This window comes from Balaenoptera musculus, chromosome 2 (assembly GCF_009873245.2).
Source record: "Balaenoptera musculus isolate JJ_BM4_2016_0621 chromosome 2, mBalMus1.pri.v3, whole genome shotgun sequence".
NCBI classification, from domain to species: Eukaryota; Metazoa; Chordata; class Mammalia; order Artiodactyla; family Balaenopteridae; genus Balaenoptera; species Balaenoptera musculus.
In genome coordinates this window covers 98951158-98970837 of record NC_045786.1, presented here as the reverse complement: position 1 = coordinate 98970837, position 19680 = coordinate 98951158, and the positions used below count along the sequence as shown (strand labels likewise).

Below are 19680 nucleotides of genomic sequence, written 5' to 3'. Positions count from 1 at the left end.
CATGGGAAGGACATCTAACCCAGTCTGCTAGGGGCAGGGGCATTACCTGAGGAAAAGATGTTTCAGCTGAGACCTAAGCACGACTGGGCTTTAGCCAGGCAAAAGGGGTGTGTGTGTGGAGGGGTAGGGGGTTGAGGAAAGGGTGCCGCAGACGGGAGAGCTTGTAGGGGGTTGAGGAAAGAGTGCCGCAGACGGGAGAGCTTGTTTGCAAGCCCAGAGGCAAGAGGAGGCATAAAGTTGGAGGAAGCCCGAGAAGTGACAGGTGAGACTGGAGAGGTTGAGGGGGTGGGTAGGAGGGACAGGAATGAACTTGAGAGTAAGTCCGCTTTTGGGGAGAAAAGTGTCAGCTATTTCCAGACTCCCCATCTGCTCTGAAAGTAGTCCCCACATCCAGCGTGTGGGAGCATTAGCCTGGAGAGAAGTAATAAAATGGACTGTTAGCTGAATTTTTCTAATCAAGTCTTCAAAGTAAAAATAAATAGTGTTTTGGAGGGATTTAATTTTTCTACTTAATTGTATTAGAAGGTAGTGAGCAACTTATGAAAGGTTCTGCATATGTGGGTGTGCATGTTCTTCTGTGAACGCATGTGTATCACTGGGGGCTTATCCTTTCTGATCTGTTTTCTCATTTGCAAAATAAAGAAATTGGACTATGCAATCTAAGATACCTACTTTTTTTATTTTTGTTTATTACATAGTGTGATGGTTAATTTTAAGTGTCAACTTGGCCAGGCTACAGTACCCAGCTGTTGGTCTAACACTTGAGTCTAGGTGTTGCTGTGAAGGCATTTTGTAGATGTGACTAACATTTCAATCAGTAGACTTTGGGTAAAGCAGATTATCCTCCATAACGTGGGTGGGACTCATCCAATCGGTTGAAATCCTTAAGGGAAAGGACTGAGGTCCCCAGAAGAAGGAATTCTGCCTCCAGATTGCCTTCAGACTCAAGACTACAGCATTAACTCCTGCTGGGATTTCCAGCCTGCTGGCCTGCACTGCACATTGCAGACTTGTTAGCCCTCACAGTCCTTAAAAATTTCTCAAAAAGCTCTCTCTCTGTCTCTATCTCTCTGTCTCTGTCTCTCTCTGATAAATGGAATACACTCTGATAAATGGAATACACTCTGATAAATGGAATACACTCTGATAAATGGAATACACTCTGATAAATGGAATACACTCTGATAAATGGAATACACTCTGATAAATGGAATACACTCTGATAAATGGAATACACTCTGATAAATGGAATACACTCTGATAAATGGAAAAGAAGATCATTTATAGTGGCAACATCATGTCATAATCACATAACTGAATCTGACATTGGGCAGCTTCAGGTTCAAAACCTAGTTCCATTACTTACTGTATGACTTTGGACATGCTACTTAACCTCTTTTAATTCTCAGATTTTTAAACTTTAAAGTAGGGATACTAAGAGTCCTTACCTCATAGGATTGTGTTAAAGATTAAACAAGATTATCCGGGTAAGTGCTTTGCCTAGTGCCTGACACAGGGATTTGCTCATTACAGAGTAGCAAACCATCAAGAAGGACATCACAATGACTCTTCCTACTGGGGGAATGGGTCTGAGGCATGGTCTATTAAGGGACAAGGTGGAATAAAATGATGAGGCCATACTTTTGCAGCCTTGAGCTGACTGTTTTAGATGCTTCGTGGTGCTAATGATACTTTTCCCTTTAGTTATTATAGTTGGTGCCCTAATTCTGAGGGCATAACCTTGTTTCCAACCCCTCAAGCAGAGTAGCCTACAGTCCTCCTCAAGGTCTGCTTATTTGAATAGGACTATTTCAAGATTCTTGACTGAAAAAAAGTGGTTCCATAGTCAAATAAGTTGTGGAAATGCCATATATTATATAAAGCTCTCAGAGACTTGGAGGACACATGAGCCCAGTGAAGGCCGAGAAGTCCTGAGGTCAAGGACACTATTGAATTTGTTTTAACCCAGATGTGGCTTAGCATATCTAACCTTTTTCAGTGGAGCATTTGTTAGTATCTTGTGGAATCCCACAAGATGGATCACGCTTGGGAAATGCAATTCAGTGGGAAACATACTGAACTAGGAGTGTGGAGATCTGAGTTCTCATTTCAGCTAAAATTTGTGGTTTGAGACAAATCTCTGGGCCTCAGTTTCCTCACATATAAAATTAAGAGATTGGCATTGGTGATTTATCCTTTAAGATGAGTTCAGGCTTTTCCTATAGACTCACAGTGGAAAACACTGGATGTTGTATTAATTTTAGACCTCAACTTTCCGCTATTCTCAACCAGGGAAATAGCAGTTATTTAGCTGCACCCTAAGTTAGTGTAGTGGAAGCAGCTCTCAGCTAATTTTCTTATCTGTTAAACAGGTATAACAATATCTGCTGTATCTACCTTACAGAGTTGTTTTGAGGACTCCCAAATGAGATAATGTAGGGAAACCACCGAGTCCTATTCTAATGGCAGTTTGGGGTTTTAATTATTATAAAATGAAGAGTTAGTCTAGGTAAGTGGATCTCACCACTGGCCACTTGTTAGAATCATCTGGGAGCTTTTGAAAAATACTAATGTCTGGGCCCCACCCCAGACCTGTTAATTCCGAATCAATGTAGGAGAGACTCAGGCTCATGTTGTTTTGAAATTCCTCAGGTGATTCTCACTTGCAGCCAGGGTGGAAAGCCAGTGCCTTCGCTAGATCCTTGCTACTCAAGGTGCGGTTGATAGAGGGGCAGTGTTGGCATCGCCTCAGAGCACGTTAGAACTGAAGGCTGACCAGGCTCAGTGCTTCTCAAAATGCTCATGACTACCTGGAGGATCTTGTTAAATTGCAGAAGGGCAGGGCTTGCAATTCCACATTTCTCAAAACCTCTCAGTGCTGCTGATCCATGAGCTATACTTTAAATAGCAAGGCTGAGGGTAATGGCTGAACTTCTTAGAAAAGGGGAACCATAGCTGACAATGTGCTGTTGAAAATGGAATTTTCCAACTGAAATGTCCAGTAACAATTCGGATCCCCCTCTGCCTTCCAAGGACAGTTGAGGGACTTCCCTGGTGGTCCAGTGGTTAAGACTCCGCACTTCCAATGCAGGGGGTGTGGATTCGATCCCTGATCGGGGAAACTAACATCCCACATGCTGCGCGGCCAAAAAAAAAAAAAAAAAATTACTTAATCACAAGGACAGTTGAGTTCTTCTTATTTGAAATTAATACATATTTCCTTTCCAGCTTTGCTTCCCTCTATTCTTTCCTTTTTTTCCCCTGCCTCATTTTTGAGAGTGATTTTCCTGATTGCTAAACTGCTGGGAATGGACAGACTTTCCACAGACAGAGGCATCTGGGACATGAGGTAGGTTCCATGACTGAGGATTGATTTCTTTTTGTTCTGATAGCTGGATGATAGTCGAGGGTGAAAACTGAGTTTCAGGCATCTTAGTCTTCCATAATAAACTTTTTGAATCATTAAAATGTTTTTGACTGAAAGATTGTATTTATGGAGGGGAAACAATGTTTTTGTGTGTGTTATGGAGGCAAATGAAATAGAAGTGGTTATGGGGAGGAGTGAGAATTCTTCGGAGTTCTTATTTGGTTACTCAAACTTTAAAAGTTTCCGTTTTTCACCATAGTGTTGAGAATATTTTTATTTCTAAGGTGCCTGCATCAGCAGAGAACAGATAATCATCCCTGGCTTATTTTCCACTACTGAACAGAAAACAAGAATCTCAGAGTAATAAAAGTGTCCTTGTTCCCAACCTTGGTAGATTGCTTCTTGCTTCTTTGTTGTCAATAAATTACAAATGGAGCAAAACAACATAAAAACCGAAAAAGGTAACACTGTGTACCAAATGAATTCCTTTCCTTGTGGAGTGGCCTTGATGACTTCTGGGGCTTTGCTTTTCTGAAACACCTTTTCTCTGAGAAGCTTTATGCCCAAACCACTCTTCACTGTTTCCATAGCAACCACAGTGGAAAACTTTAACAGCATCTACAATCCAGTGATATCAGGACACCATCATCACCAGCTCGTGTTGTTATGCAGACTATTCACGTGCCGCTCCTCCTCTCCTTCCTTTTCAAGGCTAAATCATAGAAAGTAAGCTTAGACACATGGTACCATCGGGTTAGGTATCAGGAAGAACTTCCAATGACACAATGTGTGAATAAGGGAGGTTCTGGACTTGTCTTTTTTGGTTTCTACTTTCAAGTAAGGTCTATCTAACCTTTGATTGATAGAACGGAATGCTGTCCAAAAACATGGTGATTAAGAAAGGACTCCTCGGCCACTCTCGCCTCCTGAGACAGACTGCATTCTGCCTATGGAAGGTGTATCTCTCTAAATAAACCTGCTTTCACGTAAAAGAAAAAAAAAAGACGATGTTGCTGAAGCAATAGTATCTGGCACAGAATTTTAATCTGACATATTTTTAACAATATGTCCTGTGTTCACCACTGTGCTAGGCGCTGCGGGGCATATAAGAGGGATATACAACAGGCCTTGAACTGAAGGAGTTAAACTTCTACAATTCTAAGAAAAAGAGTATATAAGAATTATTGAGCCTTTGCACCACATTTATGCGACAGAGAAGTCTATTACCAAGGCCATCAAAGGATTGTATTTTCATTGTAGCCCAAGAAAACAGAGGTGGGTTGCTTTCCATGAAGGCATAAATTGGAGCCATTCAAAGCACGTGTTGTGACCCTCAGGTCTTGGAGTTGCCTAGGTGGGTTGTCTTCTGTTGGGGTCTGTCTTGTCTCCTTATCCCGAAGTACGGGGCAGATGTTATCATCTCTTTATGTGTGCCTGGACATGAAAAAGTCTGGGCGGTACCGCCACAAATGGATTTATGTGAGACTCTGGAAGTCCAGAAGCTCTTGACGGCATTGTCCAAGTCTTCCTAACAGACTTGGAGGCATGGATCATATATTCATCTTTGAATTCCCAAGGATAGTGTGTCATTCTGGAAGCAACAAGGGAATGTTTCAAGGAGGGGATAGTGATCAACTGTATCAAATGAAGCTGATAAAACAAGAAAGATTAAGACCGAGACCTGACTATTGGATGTAGTTACATGGAGAGCGTAAGTCACGTTGGTAAAGTGGTGGGCATGCGAGCCCTGTGGGGTGAATTCAAGGCTGAATGGGAGGAGAAATGGGACAGTGCCGTAGATGACTCTTCTGAGGAGCTTTGCTGTAGAAAGGAGTAGAGAAATGGGGCAGAAGCTGGATTAGAATGTGGGACCGAGTGTTTGTTTTTGTTTTTAAGAAAGGTGTAAATTATAGCACGTTTGCAGCCTGATGTGAGCGATCCAGTCATTAGAAGAGAGAAACTGATGTGTAGGAGAGAGGAGGGGTAGTTGCTGGAGAGATGTCCTCCGGTAGGTGAGCAAGGATAGGACCCAGTGCCGTACTAAAGGCAACTGACCTCGCACTGGAGCAGAGGCCCCTCTCAGGAACAGGAGAGGAGGAAAAGTATGTGTGTGCAGGCACAGGTAGGCTGGGAGTTGTAGTAATGGCAGTGGTGGAGAGTCTTTTCTGATTGCTCCCATTTCTCTGTGAAACAGAAAGCGGGAGTGGGAGTGAGGATGGAAGGAGAGAGGAGAAGGGATCAAGTCATGAATTCTGTATGTTAGGAGTTTGTTCCGTTCATTTTTGGGAGTTCTCTACCCCTGACACCAGCTCTGGAAGCCAAAGCACCATTGTGAGCTGACAGGTGGTTCGCTTGCCCTCATCTTCCCCAGGTTACAGGCTGGGGAACCTGGCCTGAAAGAGTGACTCCTGTCAGACTCCCTCCCCCTTCAGCCAGAGAGCGCCCCTCAGTGGTGGATGCTGCTGTCCAGAACACAAAGTAAATAAACAGACATAAGAGACCTTATCAGTGTTTTCCAATTTGCATTGTTCATAGACTAAGCATCAGATATCAACTAAACTGTAGAAAATCTGCCTGCCTATAAACAGAAGAATCAGGAAGATGCTTTTTTTTCCCCATAAGAATTATATTTGCAAGGGCACAGTGCCTTTTTTAAAAAATCCTATCATAACAGCTACTTTCTGACAAATACCATATGATTTCACTTATATGTGGCATCTAAAATATGGCACATACGAACCTATCTACAAAACAGAAACAGACTTGTAGACACAGAGAACAGACTTGTGGTTGCCAAGGGAGACGGGGGGAGGGAGAGGCATGGACTGGGAGTTTGGGGTTGGTAGATGCAAACTATTACATTTAGAATGGATTAACAACAGGGTCCTACTGTATAGCACAGGGAACTATATTCAGTATCCTGAGATAAACCATACTGGAAAAGAATATAAAAAAGAATGTCTATATGTGCATAACTGAGTCACTTTGCTGTACAGCAGAGATGGGCACAACACGGTAAATCAACTGTACTTCAATAAAAAGAAATTGAAAAAAAGAAGAAAAATAACATCTACTTTCATCAAGCAGTGAGAGTTTATAAAATCTTGGACTAGGAATTAGGAGGTATTCTTGTGGTGTTTAAATGCCCAATACTACCTTGAGATGGTGATTCTCAAACTTGGGCACGCATCACGATCACCTAAAGGGTTTGTGAAACTCCTGATTGCTGGGCCTCATCCCCAGAGTTGCTGATTCTGGGGTGAGGCCTGAGAATTTGCAGTTCTCATAAGTTCCCAGGTGATGCTATGCTGCTGGTCCACACTTTGAGAACTATTACCTTAAGGGATTGGCTTCATTTAAAAAAATTCGGTCATATATATTTTTTGCATATATAAAATATGCAAAAAGTGCGGTTTATTTTCTTAGGAGTTACCTATGTAATTCAGGACTTTGTTTTAGATATCTCATGAATACTACCTAAGGGAGAACTGAATTTTTTATTCATGCAATGGCATATATTTAAAATCAGGACTATCATGTCAAAGCAGTTGCAGAAAATCCTCCTTCCCTTTGTTATTTATAAAACTAAAAGCTCTCTGTTGTTTTTTGGTTTTTTTTTGCAGTGCAGTAGGTATTTGTGTGCCATTTTCATCCTCGATGACAGACACTTTTCCCACGTGGATCAGAATCAAATGAGGAAAGCATTCTTTCTCAACATCCTGGTTAAAAGGATTTCTGTCAGTGATGTCCTCCAATTAGGAAGTGTTAGCAGGAGACCTTCAAATTCTCCATATCCTAAACACTCCTGGTTGAATTGAAAAAACCTTGAACTCATAGATGGGGAGGGCAGAGTAATGTAGTCCCTGGACTTCTGATGGCATCCGCAGCATAGACATAAGGGCACAGATTGTGAAACCAGACTGACCGGGTATGAATCTCAGTTTTGTCACTCATTAGCTTGAGCAAATGATTGAACTCCTTTGGACTCAGTTTTCTTACCTGTAAAATAGGAATAATAGTATTTACTTCCTAGAAATATTAATGAAGATTAAATGAGTTAGTGTGTGTAAAGTGCTTGGAATTGTGCCAGGCACAAAGTAAATGTTAAATAAATGTTACCTTTTACTATCCACAAACAAGTCTCTCTGTGGTCTAACGAAGTTGGCTTAACCTGAAACCCACTGATCTTATTTCCCCGACCAGGGATTGAACCCATGCCCTCGGCAGTGAAAGTATGGACCCCTAATCACTGGACTGCCAGGGAATTCCTGCTCCCACCCCTCCCCGCCCCCCCTCCCACTGATCTTTTCAATGTCATAATTTTGGAGGCTTCTTGAGGGATAGTTATACAGTTAAATCCATTTTTGCTAGTGGTTCTCAGGCAGGGTGATTTTGCCCCTTGGGATAAATGTCTGGAGACATCTTTGGTTGTCATAACTGGGGGGAGGGAGGGTCGTCAGTGGGTAGCACCTAGTGGCTGGAGGCTGGGGATGCTGTTAAATTCTACAATGCTCAGGACAAGCCACCGGCACCACAAAAAATTACCAAGTCCTAAATGTGCCGGAGTTGAGAAGCCCTGATTTGTGCTGTCTGGCGTGAGATTAATATGTGGATCTTCATCTTGGTGACAGCCTGAATCTGTGGTGTGTTGATAACTATTTAACAACCTGTTTCCACCCCCACTGATGGGGGTGGAAACAAAGTCCTGACTTGCAGAATTTTGCCAATTTCCGTCGTGTAAAAGTTCCCACTGTAACCCGTTTCAAGCAACCAACTTTATGTCACTGCATGTCGAATTAGGAAGAGATAATGTACCAAACCATTACAGTTCCTGGTCACATAGGGGATGGGGGCTCAGGTTGTCCAAGGGGTTCTCCTGTTGGTTCCTTTATGGGGTGCAGAGAAAAGGATAAAATTCTTGTTATTACTCCCATCTGCTTGTTAGTGTTTCTCTAGGGGTGGGATTATGAATTTGAGCATGAGGATGAATAACTTAATTCTGAGTGCCATTGACAGTGTTAATTTCACAAAAAAAGATAAGGTTAAAAAAAAAAAGAGAAAAATAGGATGTGGAGGAATAAAAAATGGGAAAGGCTGGAGAAGAGTAGAGAGGGAAAAATTGATGTACTGTGAGAAGTGACAGTGTCTATTGACAAAAATGTTAACTATTAAGACAATGAATAGAGAAAAATATATAATAGAATACAGTGTTAAAAAAAATACTATTATCCTGACACATCTCCTCTCCCAACCCTGTAATTCCTCTCTTGGCTAATAGCATCATTAGCTACCTGGTCACTCAAGCAAGAAACCTGGGCATCACCCCTAACTTCTCACTCTGACCTCCCCACTTAGAATTGGACACGAAGTCCTATCAGTTCTCCCATCTCCTATCTGTCCCATTATCTTCCTTCTTAGCTCTCAACTTAATTTAGGCCCTAATTATTTGTGGCTTGGACTCTTCCAGTAGTTTCCTGATGGCTGCCTGGAATTCTGATTCTCCTCTACAGAATGGTTTTCTGAGTACAGTAGTTAACAGCATAGAATCTGAAGCCAGACTGCCCTGGGTTCCAATCATTCCATTACTCACTAGCTGTGTGATTTGGAAGTTACTTTACGTCTCCGTCTTAGATCCCTCATCTGTGAAACAGGGATGACACGAGTAGTACCTCATAAGGCTGCTGTGAGGTCTAAAGGAAGTGCTATATGGGAAGTACTTAGAACTGTGCTCTGCGTTACTTTGTTCAAGATTGCAGTTGACAACCCTTCAGCAGTTCTCTAGTCCCACTTACCAGGCAAAGTCCTGCTCAACCATCAGGACTTGGCTCCTGGGTCTATTTCTCATGAAGCCCTGGGTGACTCATTTAGGCAGTTTAACTTTTCCTCCTTCCAGACTTCACCTTGAATCTCTCACTGCACTCAGCACAATAGTGCAATCACCTGCTTACAGAGTTATTATCTTCCTTCTGGGAAGTGAGCTATTGATACTTGAGAGCAAGGACTGTGGCTTTTTTCTTTTTCTTTTCTTTTTTTCTCAATCTTCAAGACCAAGCACTGTGCCTAACACACAGTAGATAATTAGAAGCAGTGAACAGTGTTAACTATGTATGAATGTAAGAAAGGGACAGAAAGGATTCGGAAAAAAACACCTGTTTCGCCACACTGATTGGATGATGGATGTTTGAACCCTTCTCTGTATTATTTTCATGTGGTTTCTATAATACAAAGTTTTTTTCAAAAAGAATAATTTTATGTATTATTTTTGGCTGCACTGGGTCTTTGTTGCTGCGTGTGGGCTTTCTCTAGTTGTGGCGAGTGGGGGCTGCTGTTCGTTGCGACGTGCGGGCTTCTCATTGCAGTGGCTTCTCTTGTTGAGGAGCACGGGCTCTCGGCACGCGGGCTCAGTAGTTGTGGCTCATGGACTCTAGAGCGCAGGCTCAGTAGTTATGGCACATGGGCTTAGTTGCTCCGCGGCATGTGGGATCTTCCCGGACCAGGGCTCGAACCTGTGTCTCCTGCACTGGCAGGTGGATTCTTAACCACTGTGCCACCAGGGAAGTCCTTGTAATACAAAGTTAAAAATGGCTCCCATGTATCCATATGAAACTGCCCTTTTACCCTTTGGCTAAAATAGACTGGATCCATAAAATGAACTACTGCTTAGCAATAAAAAGGAACAAAATATTAAATCGTAAAATATGGGTGAGTCCCCAAAACTGTCTACTAAGTAAATGACACTGACACACAAACATGAATAGACTGAGCTTGCCTGAGTTAGAATGTCATTTCCACCGCTACCGTAGCTGTGTCACATCAGACAAGTGGTTTAACTTCTCTAGGGCTATTTCCTTATCTGTAAAATAAGGATGACAGTAGTACCTACCTCACAGGGCTGACAGGAGAATTAAATGCTCATGTGCTCAGTAAGTGTGAGCTACAGCAGTCATTTCTATAAAAATTCTTTTGACGTCCTGGGAGCCCCTTCTGTCCATGACAGGCTGCACTGTTCTCTGGACTCCCAGTGGCTTGTGGCAGGCCACACCTCTCACCTGAGGACCGCACCCCACCCTTCCTTCGTACCTCCTCCTGAACCCAGAGGTATGAAGGAACTTTAATAATTACACCTATTCATTCTTGAAGATCAGGAGACTAAACAGGAAAAAAAATGGAAGAATTAACTCAGTGGAAGTCTCACCCCACAGTTAACCACTAATGTAATAGGGAAGAACCTTTGTATTCTATTACAAGTTAGTCACTAAAGGGCTGTTGCCTGTAAGCTTCAATTATACATAATGGCCTATCTCTGGGAACCCTGCCTCCCAGGTAGTGAGCATTAAGCTAGAATACCTTTTCTTTTAGCTCACAAGAAACATCCTGACCAGGCCCACCTGTGAATGACTGCAAGGAGGAAGAGGAGGCTGACCAGAACCCGGACATGTTTGACTTTGCTCTCTCCCGTTTTAGTATAAAAGAAGCCTGAATGCCAACGCAGGCAGCTGGTTCCTTGGGGTCAGGAGTCCACCATCTTCTCGGTTTGCTGTCTCTCCAGGTAAGTCGTTACTCCTTGCCCCAACCAGTCATCTCTCGGATTCACTGGCCTGTCCTGCAGCGCGCAGCAGGAGCTTGGACTCGGTAACACTAATGTTTTGGTATATACTTTTTAAGACCTTTTCTTAGGCAAAGACACCGTATCAGTATGTCTTTCTACTTTTAATTAAAAAACGAGTTCATATTATATAAACTTTATTTCATAACCCATCCTTTTACTTACTACAGCCCTTCCCCCAGAAAACACCCCTCCCACTTGCAGCTTCTACTGGTCAGCCCTTTCCTCGGAACCCCCGGCCCTGCCGGAGACCAGGTTCCGGCCCCACCTGCCAGGCCCGGGGCCGGCCGCCCCGCCCCCCGCCCCCGCCCCGCCCCGCCCCCGCCGCGGCCAGCTTCCATACCCGGCCCCGCACGCCGCGCTCGCTGTCACCGGGGGCCCGTCGGTCGCGGCTCCTCCGTGCGGCCCGTTTCCGGTGGGGCAAGGGCGTCTCCGCGGCGGCCGGGCTCCCGCGCGCTCAGCACCGCCGTCGGTGGCCAGATGCAGGCGGAGCTGGGAGCTCGGGGCGGCCGAGGACGCCGACCCGGCCGCGGCTGGCCTAGCGGGAATGGCGACCGCGAGCGGGCCGGCGCCCCGGCGGCGGTGGCGAGAGGCGGCGGCGGCGGGGATAGAGGCGGCCGCCGGGGCCGCGGCAGGGGTTTCCGGGGCAGCCGCGGGGGCCGAGGAGGAAGAGGTCCGCGAGGCGGCCACCGAGAGGCAGGAGGCCGGGGCGCCGGGCCCAGTGCGCCGGTAAGAGGGGACGGCCGGTGGGGTCCTGGCCGGGGTCGGGGTCGCGGCCTCGTGGGACCGGGGCTGGTGGGGGGTCCGGGCCCCGAGTCAGAAGCCGCGAGCGCCGTGCAGGGCACGCGCGAGCCAGACGGCGGCAGCGCCTGCGCAGGATGGGCGGAGGGCGGCGGGGGCGTGCGCCGGGGTGTGCACGTGGCGCGGGGGGTGGGTGTGCGTCCCTTGCTCCCTGTCTGCTGGGGTGCCCTGGAGGGTCAAGGCCATGGGCTTCCCCAGCCTGCCCAAGAGGTCTTGGCCCAATTATGAAAGAACCCAGCGTCCGCGGCTATGTGTCCGCAAGTCTAGGGGGCCGTTTGGGTGCGGGTGTCAGTGTGATGAACCCTTTTGGGGTGGGGACAACCAGGGCTTGGTCTCCCAGTGCCTAACCTCCCAGGGAGACATTCCTGTTATTAAGAAGGAAGGGATTTGGGGGTCAGCTTTGTTCACTGCCTGTGCAATGCGTGGCACAGAGTAGGCACCTAGTAAATGTTTATTGAGTGAAAGAATGACCCCGAGGAGCTGGACTCTATAGTATTTGTGGGCGGGATCAGATGCATAGTTCTCTTTTTTTTAATAGCATAGTTCTCTTTCATTGTATATGTGTAGGAATCAGGGGTCGGTGGCCTTCGTCTATTTGAATTTTCAATCTGTAAATGTTTCAGCAGTCAGGTCTCAATTTTACTAGCAATATAATCGGCCATATTCATGCATTTGTAATTGAAAGAGTCTTACAGCTTGGAGCAGGGAATGGTTTGGGGGCAAACTTTTACTCTACTGATACTCTAGCTAAAGGAGTTAAATTACTGTCTTTATGAGCTGTTCTGTTATTTTAACATTTGTAGTACAAAACTGTCTGTATATTTTGAATTCCCATGTGCATAGATTAAAAAATTATTCTAGTTTTGGGTTGAGTTAAATTTCCTATTACTGAAGTATTGATATTTGTAATATCTTAAGGGCATAGTAGGTAGGATGTCCCTAAAGATAGGAGTTGTGTACAAAAATGGAGTTGGAAAGAAATACACAACTTAAGTGTGCCATATTTAACCTTGTTAGGATTAAGGCAGGTAATAAGTAAAATTTGAGAGAGGTATGAAGAAATTCTTAGTCAGCTCACCAGGAAATTAAGGAAACTGACCAGTCTAGTGCACATTATATGTCACATCTTGTTTTATAACAACATTATTTACCTATATAACTTTATTACAACTTAATTTTTTTAGCAACTTGAAAGTTGTTTAAACAACTTGATAACAAATTTGTTATATATATACTTTATATGTATAAAATCTTCATTTTTATAGGTTAACTGACTTGCTTAAGCTGTTGTAGCCAGTGGCAGAGCTGGGATTTATATCCAGCTGCCCTTGACTCGACTGTGTTTTATCTCTTATATTTTTGTGAACCAGTCACTGCCTTACTGAGAATAAAGGGGACACTCCTTGGTTGCAGGGATCATGTTTTAACAGTAATTGTAGTAATGGTACCTTTGGTATTTGGTCTCTGTTGAACTAAATTGAATGAAATGATGGTGTATCATTTAGAGATGAATAATGTATTTTTTGATTTATGCTAATATTGTAACCATTGTATTAAAACTTTAGGCTTTTATCCTTTTTCAGAATGGTCTGAAAAATTCCATCTTGTGTTTTCTTTTAGGATTTTCTCACTTCACAGTTTAATGATTCAGTGTGTCAGTGAATGTAGATGCTTCGCACAGTGCCTGGGGGCATAGCTGCAGCCACTGTTACCACCACCATCATATTTTCAGGCAGAGGTGGATGAAGAGAGGCTGGAAAGATTATTCCTTCATTTTGGTTTGGGTTGGTGGCCTGTAAGGTCACTTCCACGTTTCAGATTCTGAAGTGCTCTTCCTATTTAGGCTTGCTAAGAGTACCATTCTTGGTGCCTGAAGACTAAATGGGACAAGGTTGATTAAGGTGCCTGAGGCCTCCTTGTTGTCATATCCTATGGTGCATTTGTGCCCCAAATGGAGATTAATTGAAATGATTAGAAAGAAATAAAGTTCACAGTAGAGTTTTAGCTGTGTAAAGACCAGGTACCTAACTCCAGAATTGAATACTGTCGATTCCCTTTGCTACTGTTTTAGACTACTACGGATACATGGCTTATAAGTGGAAAACAGGACAAAATAAAACTAAACAAAACAACTTCTTGATATGTAATGCTCCAAGGTAACTTAGTTGAGTACATTGCATCTGCTAGTCTCTTGCTCTTAAATCATTTCCTCTATAGATGGTATGAACCCCAAGCCTATGGAGTTTGGGTAAGCATGTCATAAGGCTAATTATCTTCATTGAATACCCACTAGGTGTAATATTGTACTTAGTGCAATCATTAACTTAAACCCCCAATACTAGGATTTGCTTAATATTAATATTTTTGATGAACTGTTAACAGAGAGGAAGTCAAGGCCTATTGGCAGTCCTTGGAAATTTTTTTCTTCCCTGTAATATTAATAGTAACTTACATTTGTTGAGCACTTAGTATGAGATGAGAAAACTGAGGCACAGTTAGATTACTCACAGTTAGGAGAGGTTAGGTGATTTACCAAATATCACTCAACCACCAAATTAAGGAGTCTGAGTTCAACCCAGGCATTTCGGCTCTACAGCTGAATCTTTTAACTACCACCCCAAACTGCATCTGGAGTGATTTTGAGATTTGAAGAGTGGATATATGGAGGACTTGAGTGATCCTTTTCACATACCTGTTTTCCTGATGTTTTGATATGATTATAAGGTTTTAAGGTAATACAGATACCATATTCAATTATTGTGGGTGTCAGATCTTTGCTTTCTTGCTCCATGTTAAGGTGTCAGCTGCTCTTATTCATTTTTTAATTACTTATGTCCATTAAAAGATAAGGTAGTTGTTTATGGCTGCATTAAGGAGAGTAGCCTTGGAGGCTTTTTTTTTTTTTTGATGAAACTTTTGCTTTGCAAACAATAATATAATGCCTTTGCCTGAGTAGTCATTAATATGAGATGCCTTTGGCATTTTCATTGCTACTATTTTACTTAGTAAAAGGGAAATCTCTGATGTTCAAGCTTAGTGTGAACCGGGAAGAAGAAACAATGGCAAATCAAAGTTGCTGACAGTCAAAGGTACCTGCTCTTTCGTTGTCGCTGAAAGGAGTCACCTGCATCTTGTCAGCCAACTAGAGATTGAGAGCCTATTAAAGCTCAAACTCAAATGACAGCCTCTAAACTGCATTGCTCCTATTTTCAGAAAGCCTGAAACAAATATGGTTAGAAGCTGAACGTGCTTAAGTGTCCCAAAAGAAAATTGCTTTGAGATTAGCTTTTGGTAATCCACAGAATTGGCCCTCTCTCCTGCAGCTGCAAACTGCCGCTCCAACCCTGTAACTACTTTGGCATCCTTATCCTTGCTAATGTATACCGTTTGAGGTCTGCTTTTCTCACTGACCATTGTTTCACTTACTTATTTTCACTATCAACACAGGCAACTGATCCTCGAAACTTCCTGCTTATAGTCTGCCTAAAAGTTTTTTGATAAATTATACATGAAGTTGTACTTCAACGTTTATAATGAACATTTAAATCAGTGGTTCCGATTGCTTCAGAATATAAAATTTCCAGCATATTGTCTGTATTGATACATATATATTTAAAATTTATTTATTTTTATTTTTGGCTGCGTTGGGTCTTCGTTGCTGTGCGCAGGCTTTCTCTGGTTGCAGCGAGCAGGGGTTACTCTTTGTTGCGGTGCACAGGCTACTCTTTGTTGCGGTGCACAGGCTACTCTTTGTTGCGGTGCACAGGCTACTCTTTGTTGCGGTGCACGGGCTTCTCATTGCGGTGCTTCTCTTGTTGCGGAGCACGGGCTCTAGGCACACAGGCTTCAGTAGTTGTGGCTTGCGGGCTTCAGTAGTTGTGGCGCACGGGCTTAGTTGCTCTGTGGCATGTGGGATCTTCCCAGTCCAGGGCTTGAACCTGTGTTCCCTGCATTGGCAGGCGGACTCTTAACCACTGCGCCACCAGGGAAGTCTCTGTATTGACTTTTTAAATAGAAGTGTCACATCATTCTTATGCATGGAGTCTAAATACTACAGTCATTTAATATTCGCCATCATTATCTATTTTTCAAACTTTTTCTTTTTTCGATGTTGTTATTTTTTAAAATTTTCTTTTCAAGGTTTTCTTTTTTTTAATTTTAATTTTTGGCTGTGTTGGGTCTTCATGGCTGCGCACGGGCTTTCTCTAGTTGCGGCGAGTGGGGACTACTCTTTGTTGCGGTGCATGGGCTTATTGTGGTGGCTTCTCTTGTTGCAGAGCATGGGCTCTAGGCACACAGGCTTCAGTAGTTGTGGCACAAGGGCTCAGTAGTTGTGGCGTACGGGCTTAGTTGCTCTGAGGCATGTGGGATCTTCCCGGACCAGGGCTCTAACCCGTGTCCCCTGTATTGGCAAGCGGATTCTCAACCACTGCCACCAGGGAAGTCCCTCGATGTTATTTTTTTCTTCCAGTTTGAGTTATAAATGATGTATAGCACTATATGAGTTTAAGGTGTACAGCATAATGATTTGGTATACATACATCATGAAATGATTATCACAATAAGTTTATTGAGCAACTGTCATCTCATAGATGCAAAATTTAAAAAAATAGAAAAAATTTCCTTATGATGGGAACTCAGGATTTACTCTAACTTTCATATATAACATACAGCTGTGTTAATTATATTGCTCATGTTTACATGACATCCCTAGTACTTATTTATCTTATAACTGGAAGTTTGTACACCACCATCCATTTAAGAATCACATTAATATTAGCAGTGAGAAGACTTACATTATTCCTTATTCTTTTTAACTTGTTTTTTTTTTTTTTAAATTAATTAATTAATTAATTTATGGCTGTGTTGGGTCTTCGTTTCTGTGTGAGGGCTTTCTCTAGTTGCGGCAAGCGGGGGCCACTCTTCATCGCGGTGCGCGGGCCTCTCACTCTCGCGGCCTCTCTTGTTGTGGAGCACAGGCTCCAGACGCGCAGGCACAGTAATTGTGGCTCACGGACCTAGTTGCTCCGCGGCATGTGGGATCCTCCCAGACCAGGGCTCGAACCCGTGTCACCTGCATCGGCAGGCAGATTCTCAACCACTGCGCCACCAGGGAAGCCCCTTTAACTTGTTTTTTAATTCCACATCTCCCTTAGAGCTTGATCCAGTGTAATATATTTTTGAACTTGAAAATCTTTTAGTGATTACCCTTTCTGCTTCCTTGTAACAACTTGTGATTTAAAAAAATGTTCTGTAACCTTAAGGCTTGGGTATAAATTTTTCTTTTAGATTAAATTAAAATCACATTGATTTATATACAATGTATTTTAATTAGCAGTTGTTAAACATACATGTAAAATTTTATTGTAAATGATCTTTTTCCCTAATGAGTTTAGTTGGGTATCCATGAATGAATATTACTTATTGCCTGAATGAGACAGGATTCACTGTCAATTCTCTTCCTAATTTTTCTTTTTATAGATGTAAGTCCTGAGAAACATCGTTCTCATAAATTGGTAGATGGGACTGGTTGGAGTTTCATCATATAAGTGTCACTCAAGTCTTTGAATACCTTTCTGATTATATGCCGAAATCATTATTGTAAAACATTTGAATGATCTGTCAGCTGACGACTAGATTAGGTCCTCCTTCAATTTTGTTGAAAACAAGGAATTGGAAACTACTGATTTGTGAAAGTTCTCAGTACTTTCTCAATATCTACACCTATATTTCAAATTCCCCTTTGCTTGGGCCTTAGGGAATGCACCACAGTCAGACTGAGAATGGCCTAGAAGGGGTTGCGTCGTCCTCAAGTGCTAAGTGTCCTGTATTTCTAAGATAGACTGCTCTTAGGAAAGAGTATGGACATTGAATATCTGGAACTGGAACTTCATTCTTTTAAAAACGTGCTTGTTCAAAGACCCTTAGGAAAATCTATATGACTCCCCCCAGGCCTATGCATACTCCATCAGAGGCCTGCTGAGATCACATTATTTACGAGCTCTCCTTCCTATCAGGAGCCTGTGTAGAGCCCTGTGAAAAAGGGTAGTACCAGGGAAAAGAGGAAATCAATACGTGTGAAGGCTCTGCTAATTGCACGACTGTCAGAAGGCCCTGTTCAGGATCTCCTTCTTAGGGATGATTTCCCCTCATCTCCCCTCATCTCCTCGTGACCTGAACCCTATCTCTCACTGAGTTCGGTGCCCCGTATTTGAGCTGCCTTAGCCCTTGACTTTCTACTTTGTCCTAGAGAACAGGAGCTTGTCTTGTTCACTGTTAAATTGAAAAAAAACAAAAAATCACATACTTTTTTTTTTCTTTCCTTAGTAAGATAGCTTATTGTATGTATTCACCCAGAAGGTTAGAGTGTTTTTGTTTTTCTGGGGTTTTTTTGGGGGGTTTCACACTATGTGCAGAATATGGTTTCCAATTTTCCAATTTTTTGTCATTCTTAGTAGTGTTACTGTCTTTGATTTAAACTACTGCTAGGATGGAAAATGGCAAGCTCATAATTCAACACCATCAGGCTACATTTCCTGGGGAATTACGTAGTAAGCCATTTCTGCTTTTTCCTTTGTTCTTCAGAAAAAGTAGTGATTACCTTTCACAGTACTGGGCAAGTGACCTCTAGAGAGGCTGTGTAAGAAGTCATTTGGTCTTAGCCACACCACAGCATGACTGACAAGCCTTTTTTAAGAAATTAATTTAAGTGGTTGTAAAGGTGTTTTCTCTTCAGATGTTGCTGTTTCCTGATGCACTTTGAAATACCAAAGGGAGAAATAAAGACCATACTGACACAATTATTTCTATTTTATAGAAGCTACCGATTAACTTATTAGGGCACTACATTCATTCTCTTTAAAATTTCTTTTTCTTTTGTTAGAGCCGTTTGTGTGTGTGTGTTGAGGTACCAAGAATAAATTCTTTAATACTTTTTCCTTTTGGATGGAAATAATCAACAACTTTGTTGGTCTGAATATTTTCTACAGAGTTTTCATGGGGCAGTGCATTGATAATTGTTATAGATAATATCACACTTTTGAGTGGATTTTGTCAAAGGGTGTGGAGAAATACAAATTGATATGCTTAGTTTGATCCTGATATTGCTAGGCTGCTGTTTTTAGAATTTGACTAACCTGATGTCTGTCAGCCTTAAATTACTTAAAAGACAATTTCTGTAAAGAACAGTACTCCCAAGGATGCCATTTCTACCATCCATGTCACATCACTGCTATGTGCAAATAGCATGAAAATTAAAAAAATTTGTAAGAGACTGATAGAATGAATTCCCCATTGTACATATTTAATTCACCTTTTTTCTTCTTGCTATTAAGGACCGATACAAATACGTCTGATCCATATTTCTTTAGTACCAAGTCAAACTTATATTGAGGGATAGCAAACAAATTTTAATACTACCCTAAGCAAAGTATTGGATGACAGGACTGCTACCCAAAATTCATATATACTCTTGGATTATCAGTGCTGTGATCCCTCCATTTCTTTTAATTTATTTTTATTTATTTTTATGGCTGTGTTGGGTCTTCGTTTCTGTGCCAGGGCTTTCTCTAGTTGCGGCAAGTGGGGGCCACTCTTCATCGCGGTGCGCGGGCCTCTCACTATCGCGGCCTCTCTTGTTGCGGAGCACAGGCTCCAGACGCGCAGGCTCAGTAATTGTGGCTTACGGGCCCAGTTGCTCTGCGGCATGTGGGATCTTCCCAGACCCGGGCTCGAACCCGTGTCCCCTGCATTGGCAGGCAGATTCTCAACCACTGCGCCACCAGGCAAGCCCCCTCCATTTTTGTATTTAGCTGTGGGAAGTTACTAGCGCTGGGAGATTTTGTCAATGTATGTGTATTTTGTGAAATAATTAGTCACCAAATTTAGGTGTCTGTAGTCTCTGGCT

The 19680-nt window shown here is 42.8% G+C and overlaps 2 protein-coding genes across 3 annotated transcripts in view; both read left to right on the top strand.

Moving 5' to 3' along the window:
- The window catches only part of LOC118890723 (translation initiation factor IF-2-like), a 67290-nt gene extending 56140 nt beyond the window's left edge, over nucleotides 1-11150 (top strand). The window contains exon 5 of one of the 2 annotated variants that reach the window (XM_036843916.1): nucleotides 10832-11150. In XM_036843916.1, the coding sequence (XP_036699811.1) occupies nucleotides 10832-11044 (213 nt within the window). In that variant the 3' untranslated portion in view covers nucleotides 11045-11150. Of the gene's footprint in view, nucleotides 1-10726 lie in introns of both variants that reach the window. The other variant, XM_036843917.1, reaches the window with a different exon arrangement.
- Nucleotides 11151-11313: 163 nt separating this feature from the next.
- Nucleotides 11314-19680, top strand: part of AVEN (apoptosis and caspase activation inhibitor) — a 185757-nt gene continuing 177390 nt past the window's right edge. The window contains exon 1 of the mRNA XM_036843922.1: nucleotides 11314-11702. Coding sequence (XP_036699817.1) covers nucleotides 11454-11702 — 249 coding nt within the window. The 5' untranslated portion in view covers nucleotides 11314-11453. The remainder of the gene's footprint in view (nucleotides 11703-19680) is intronic.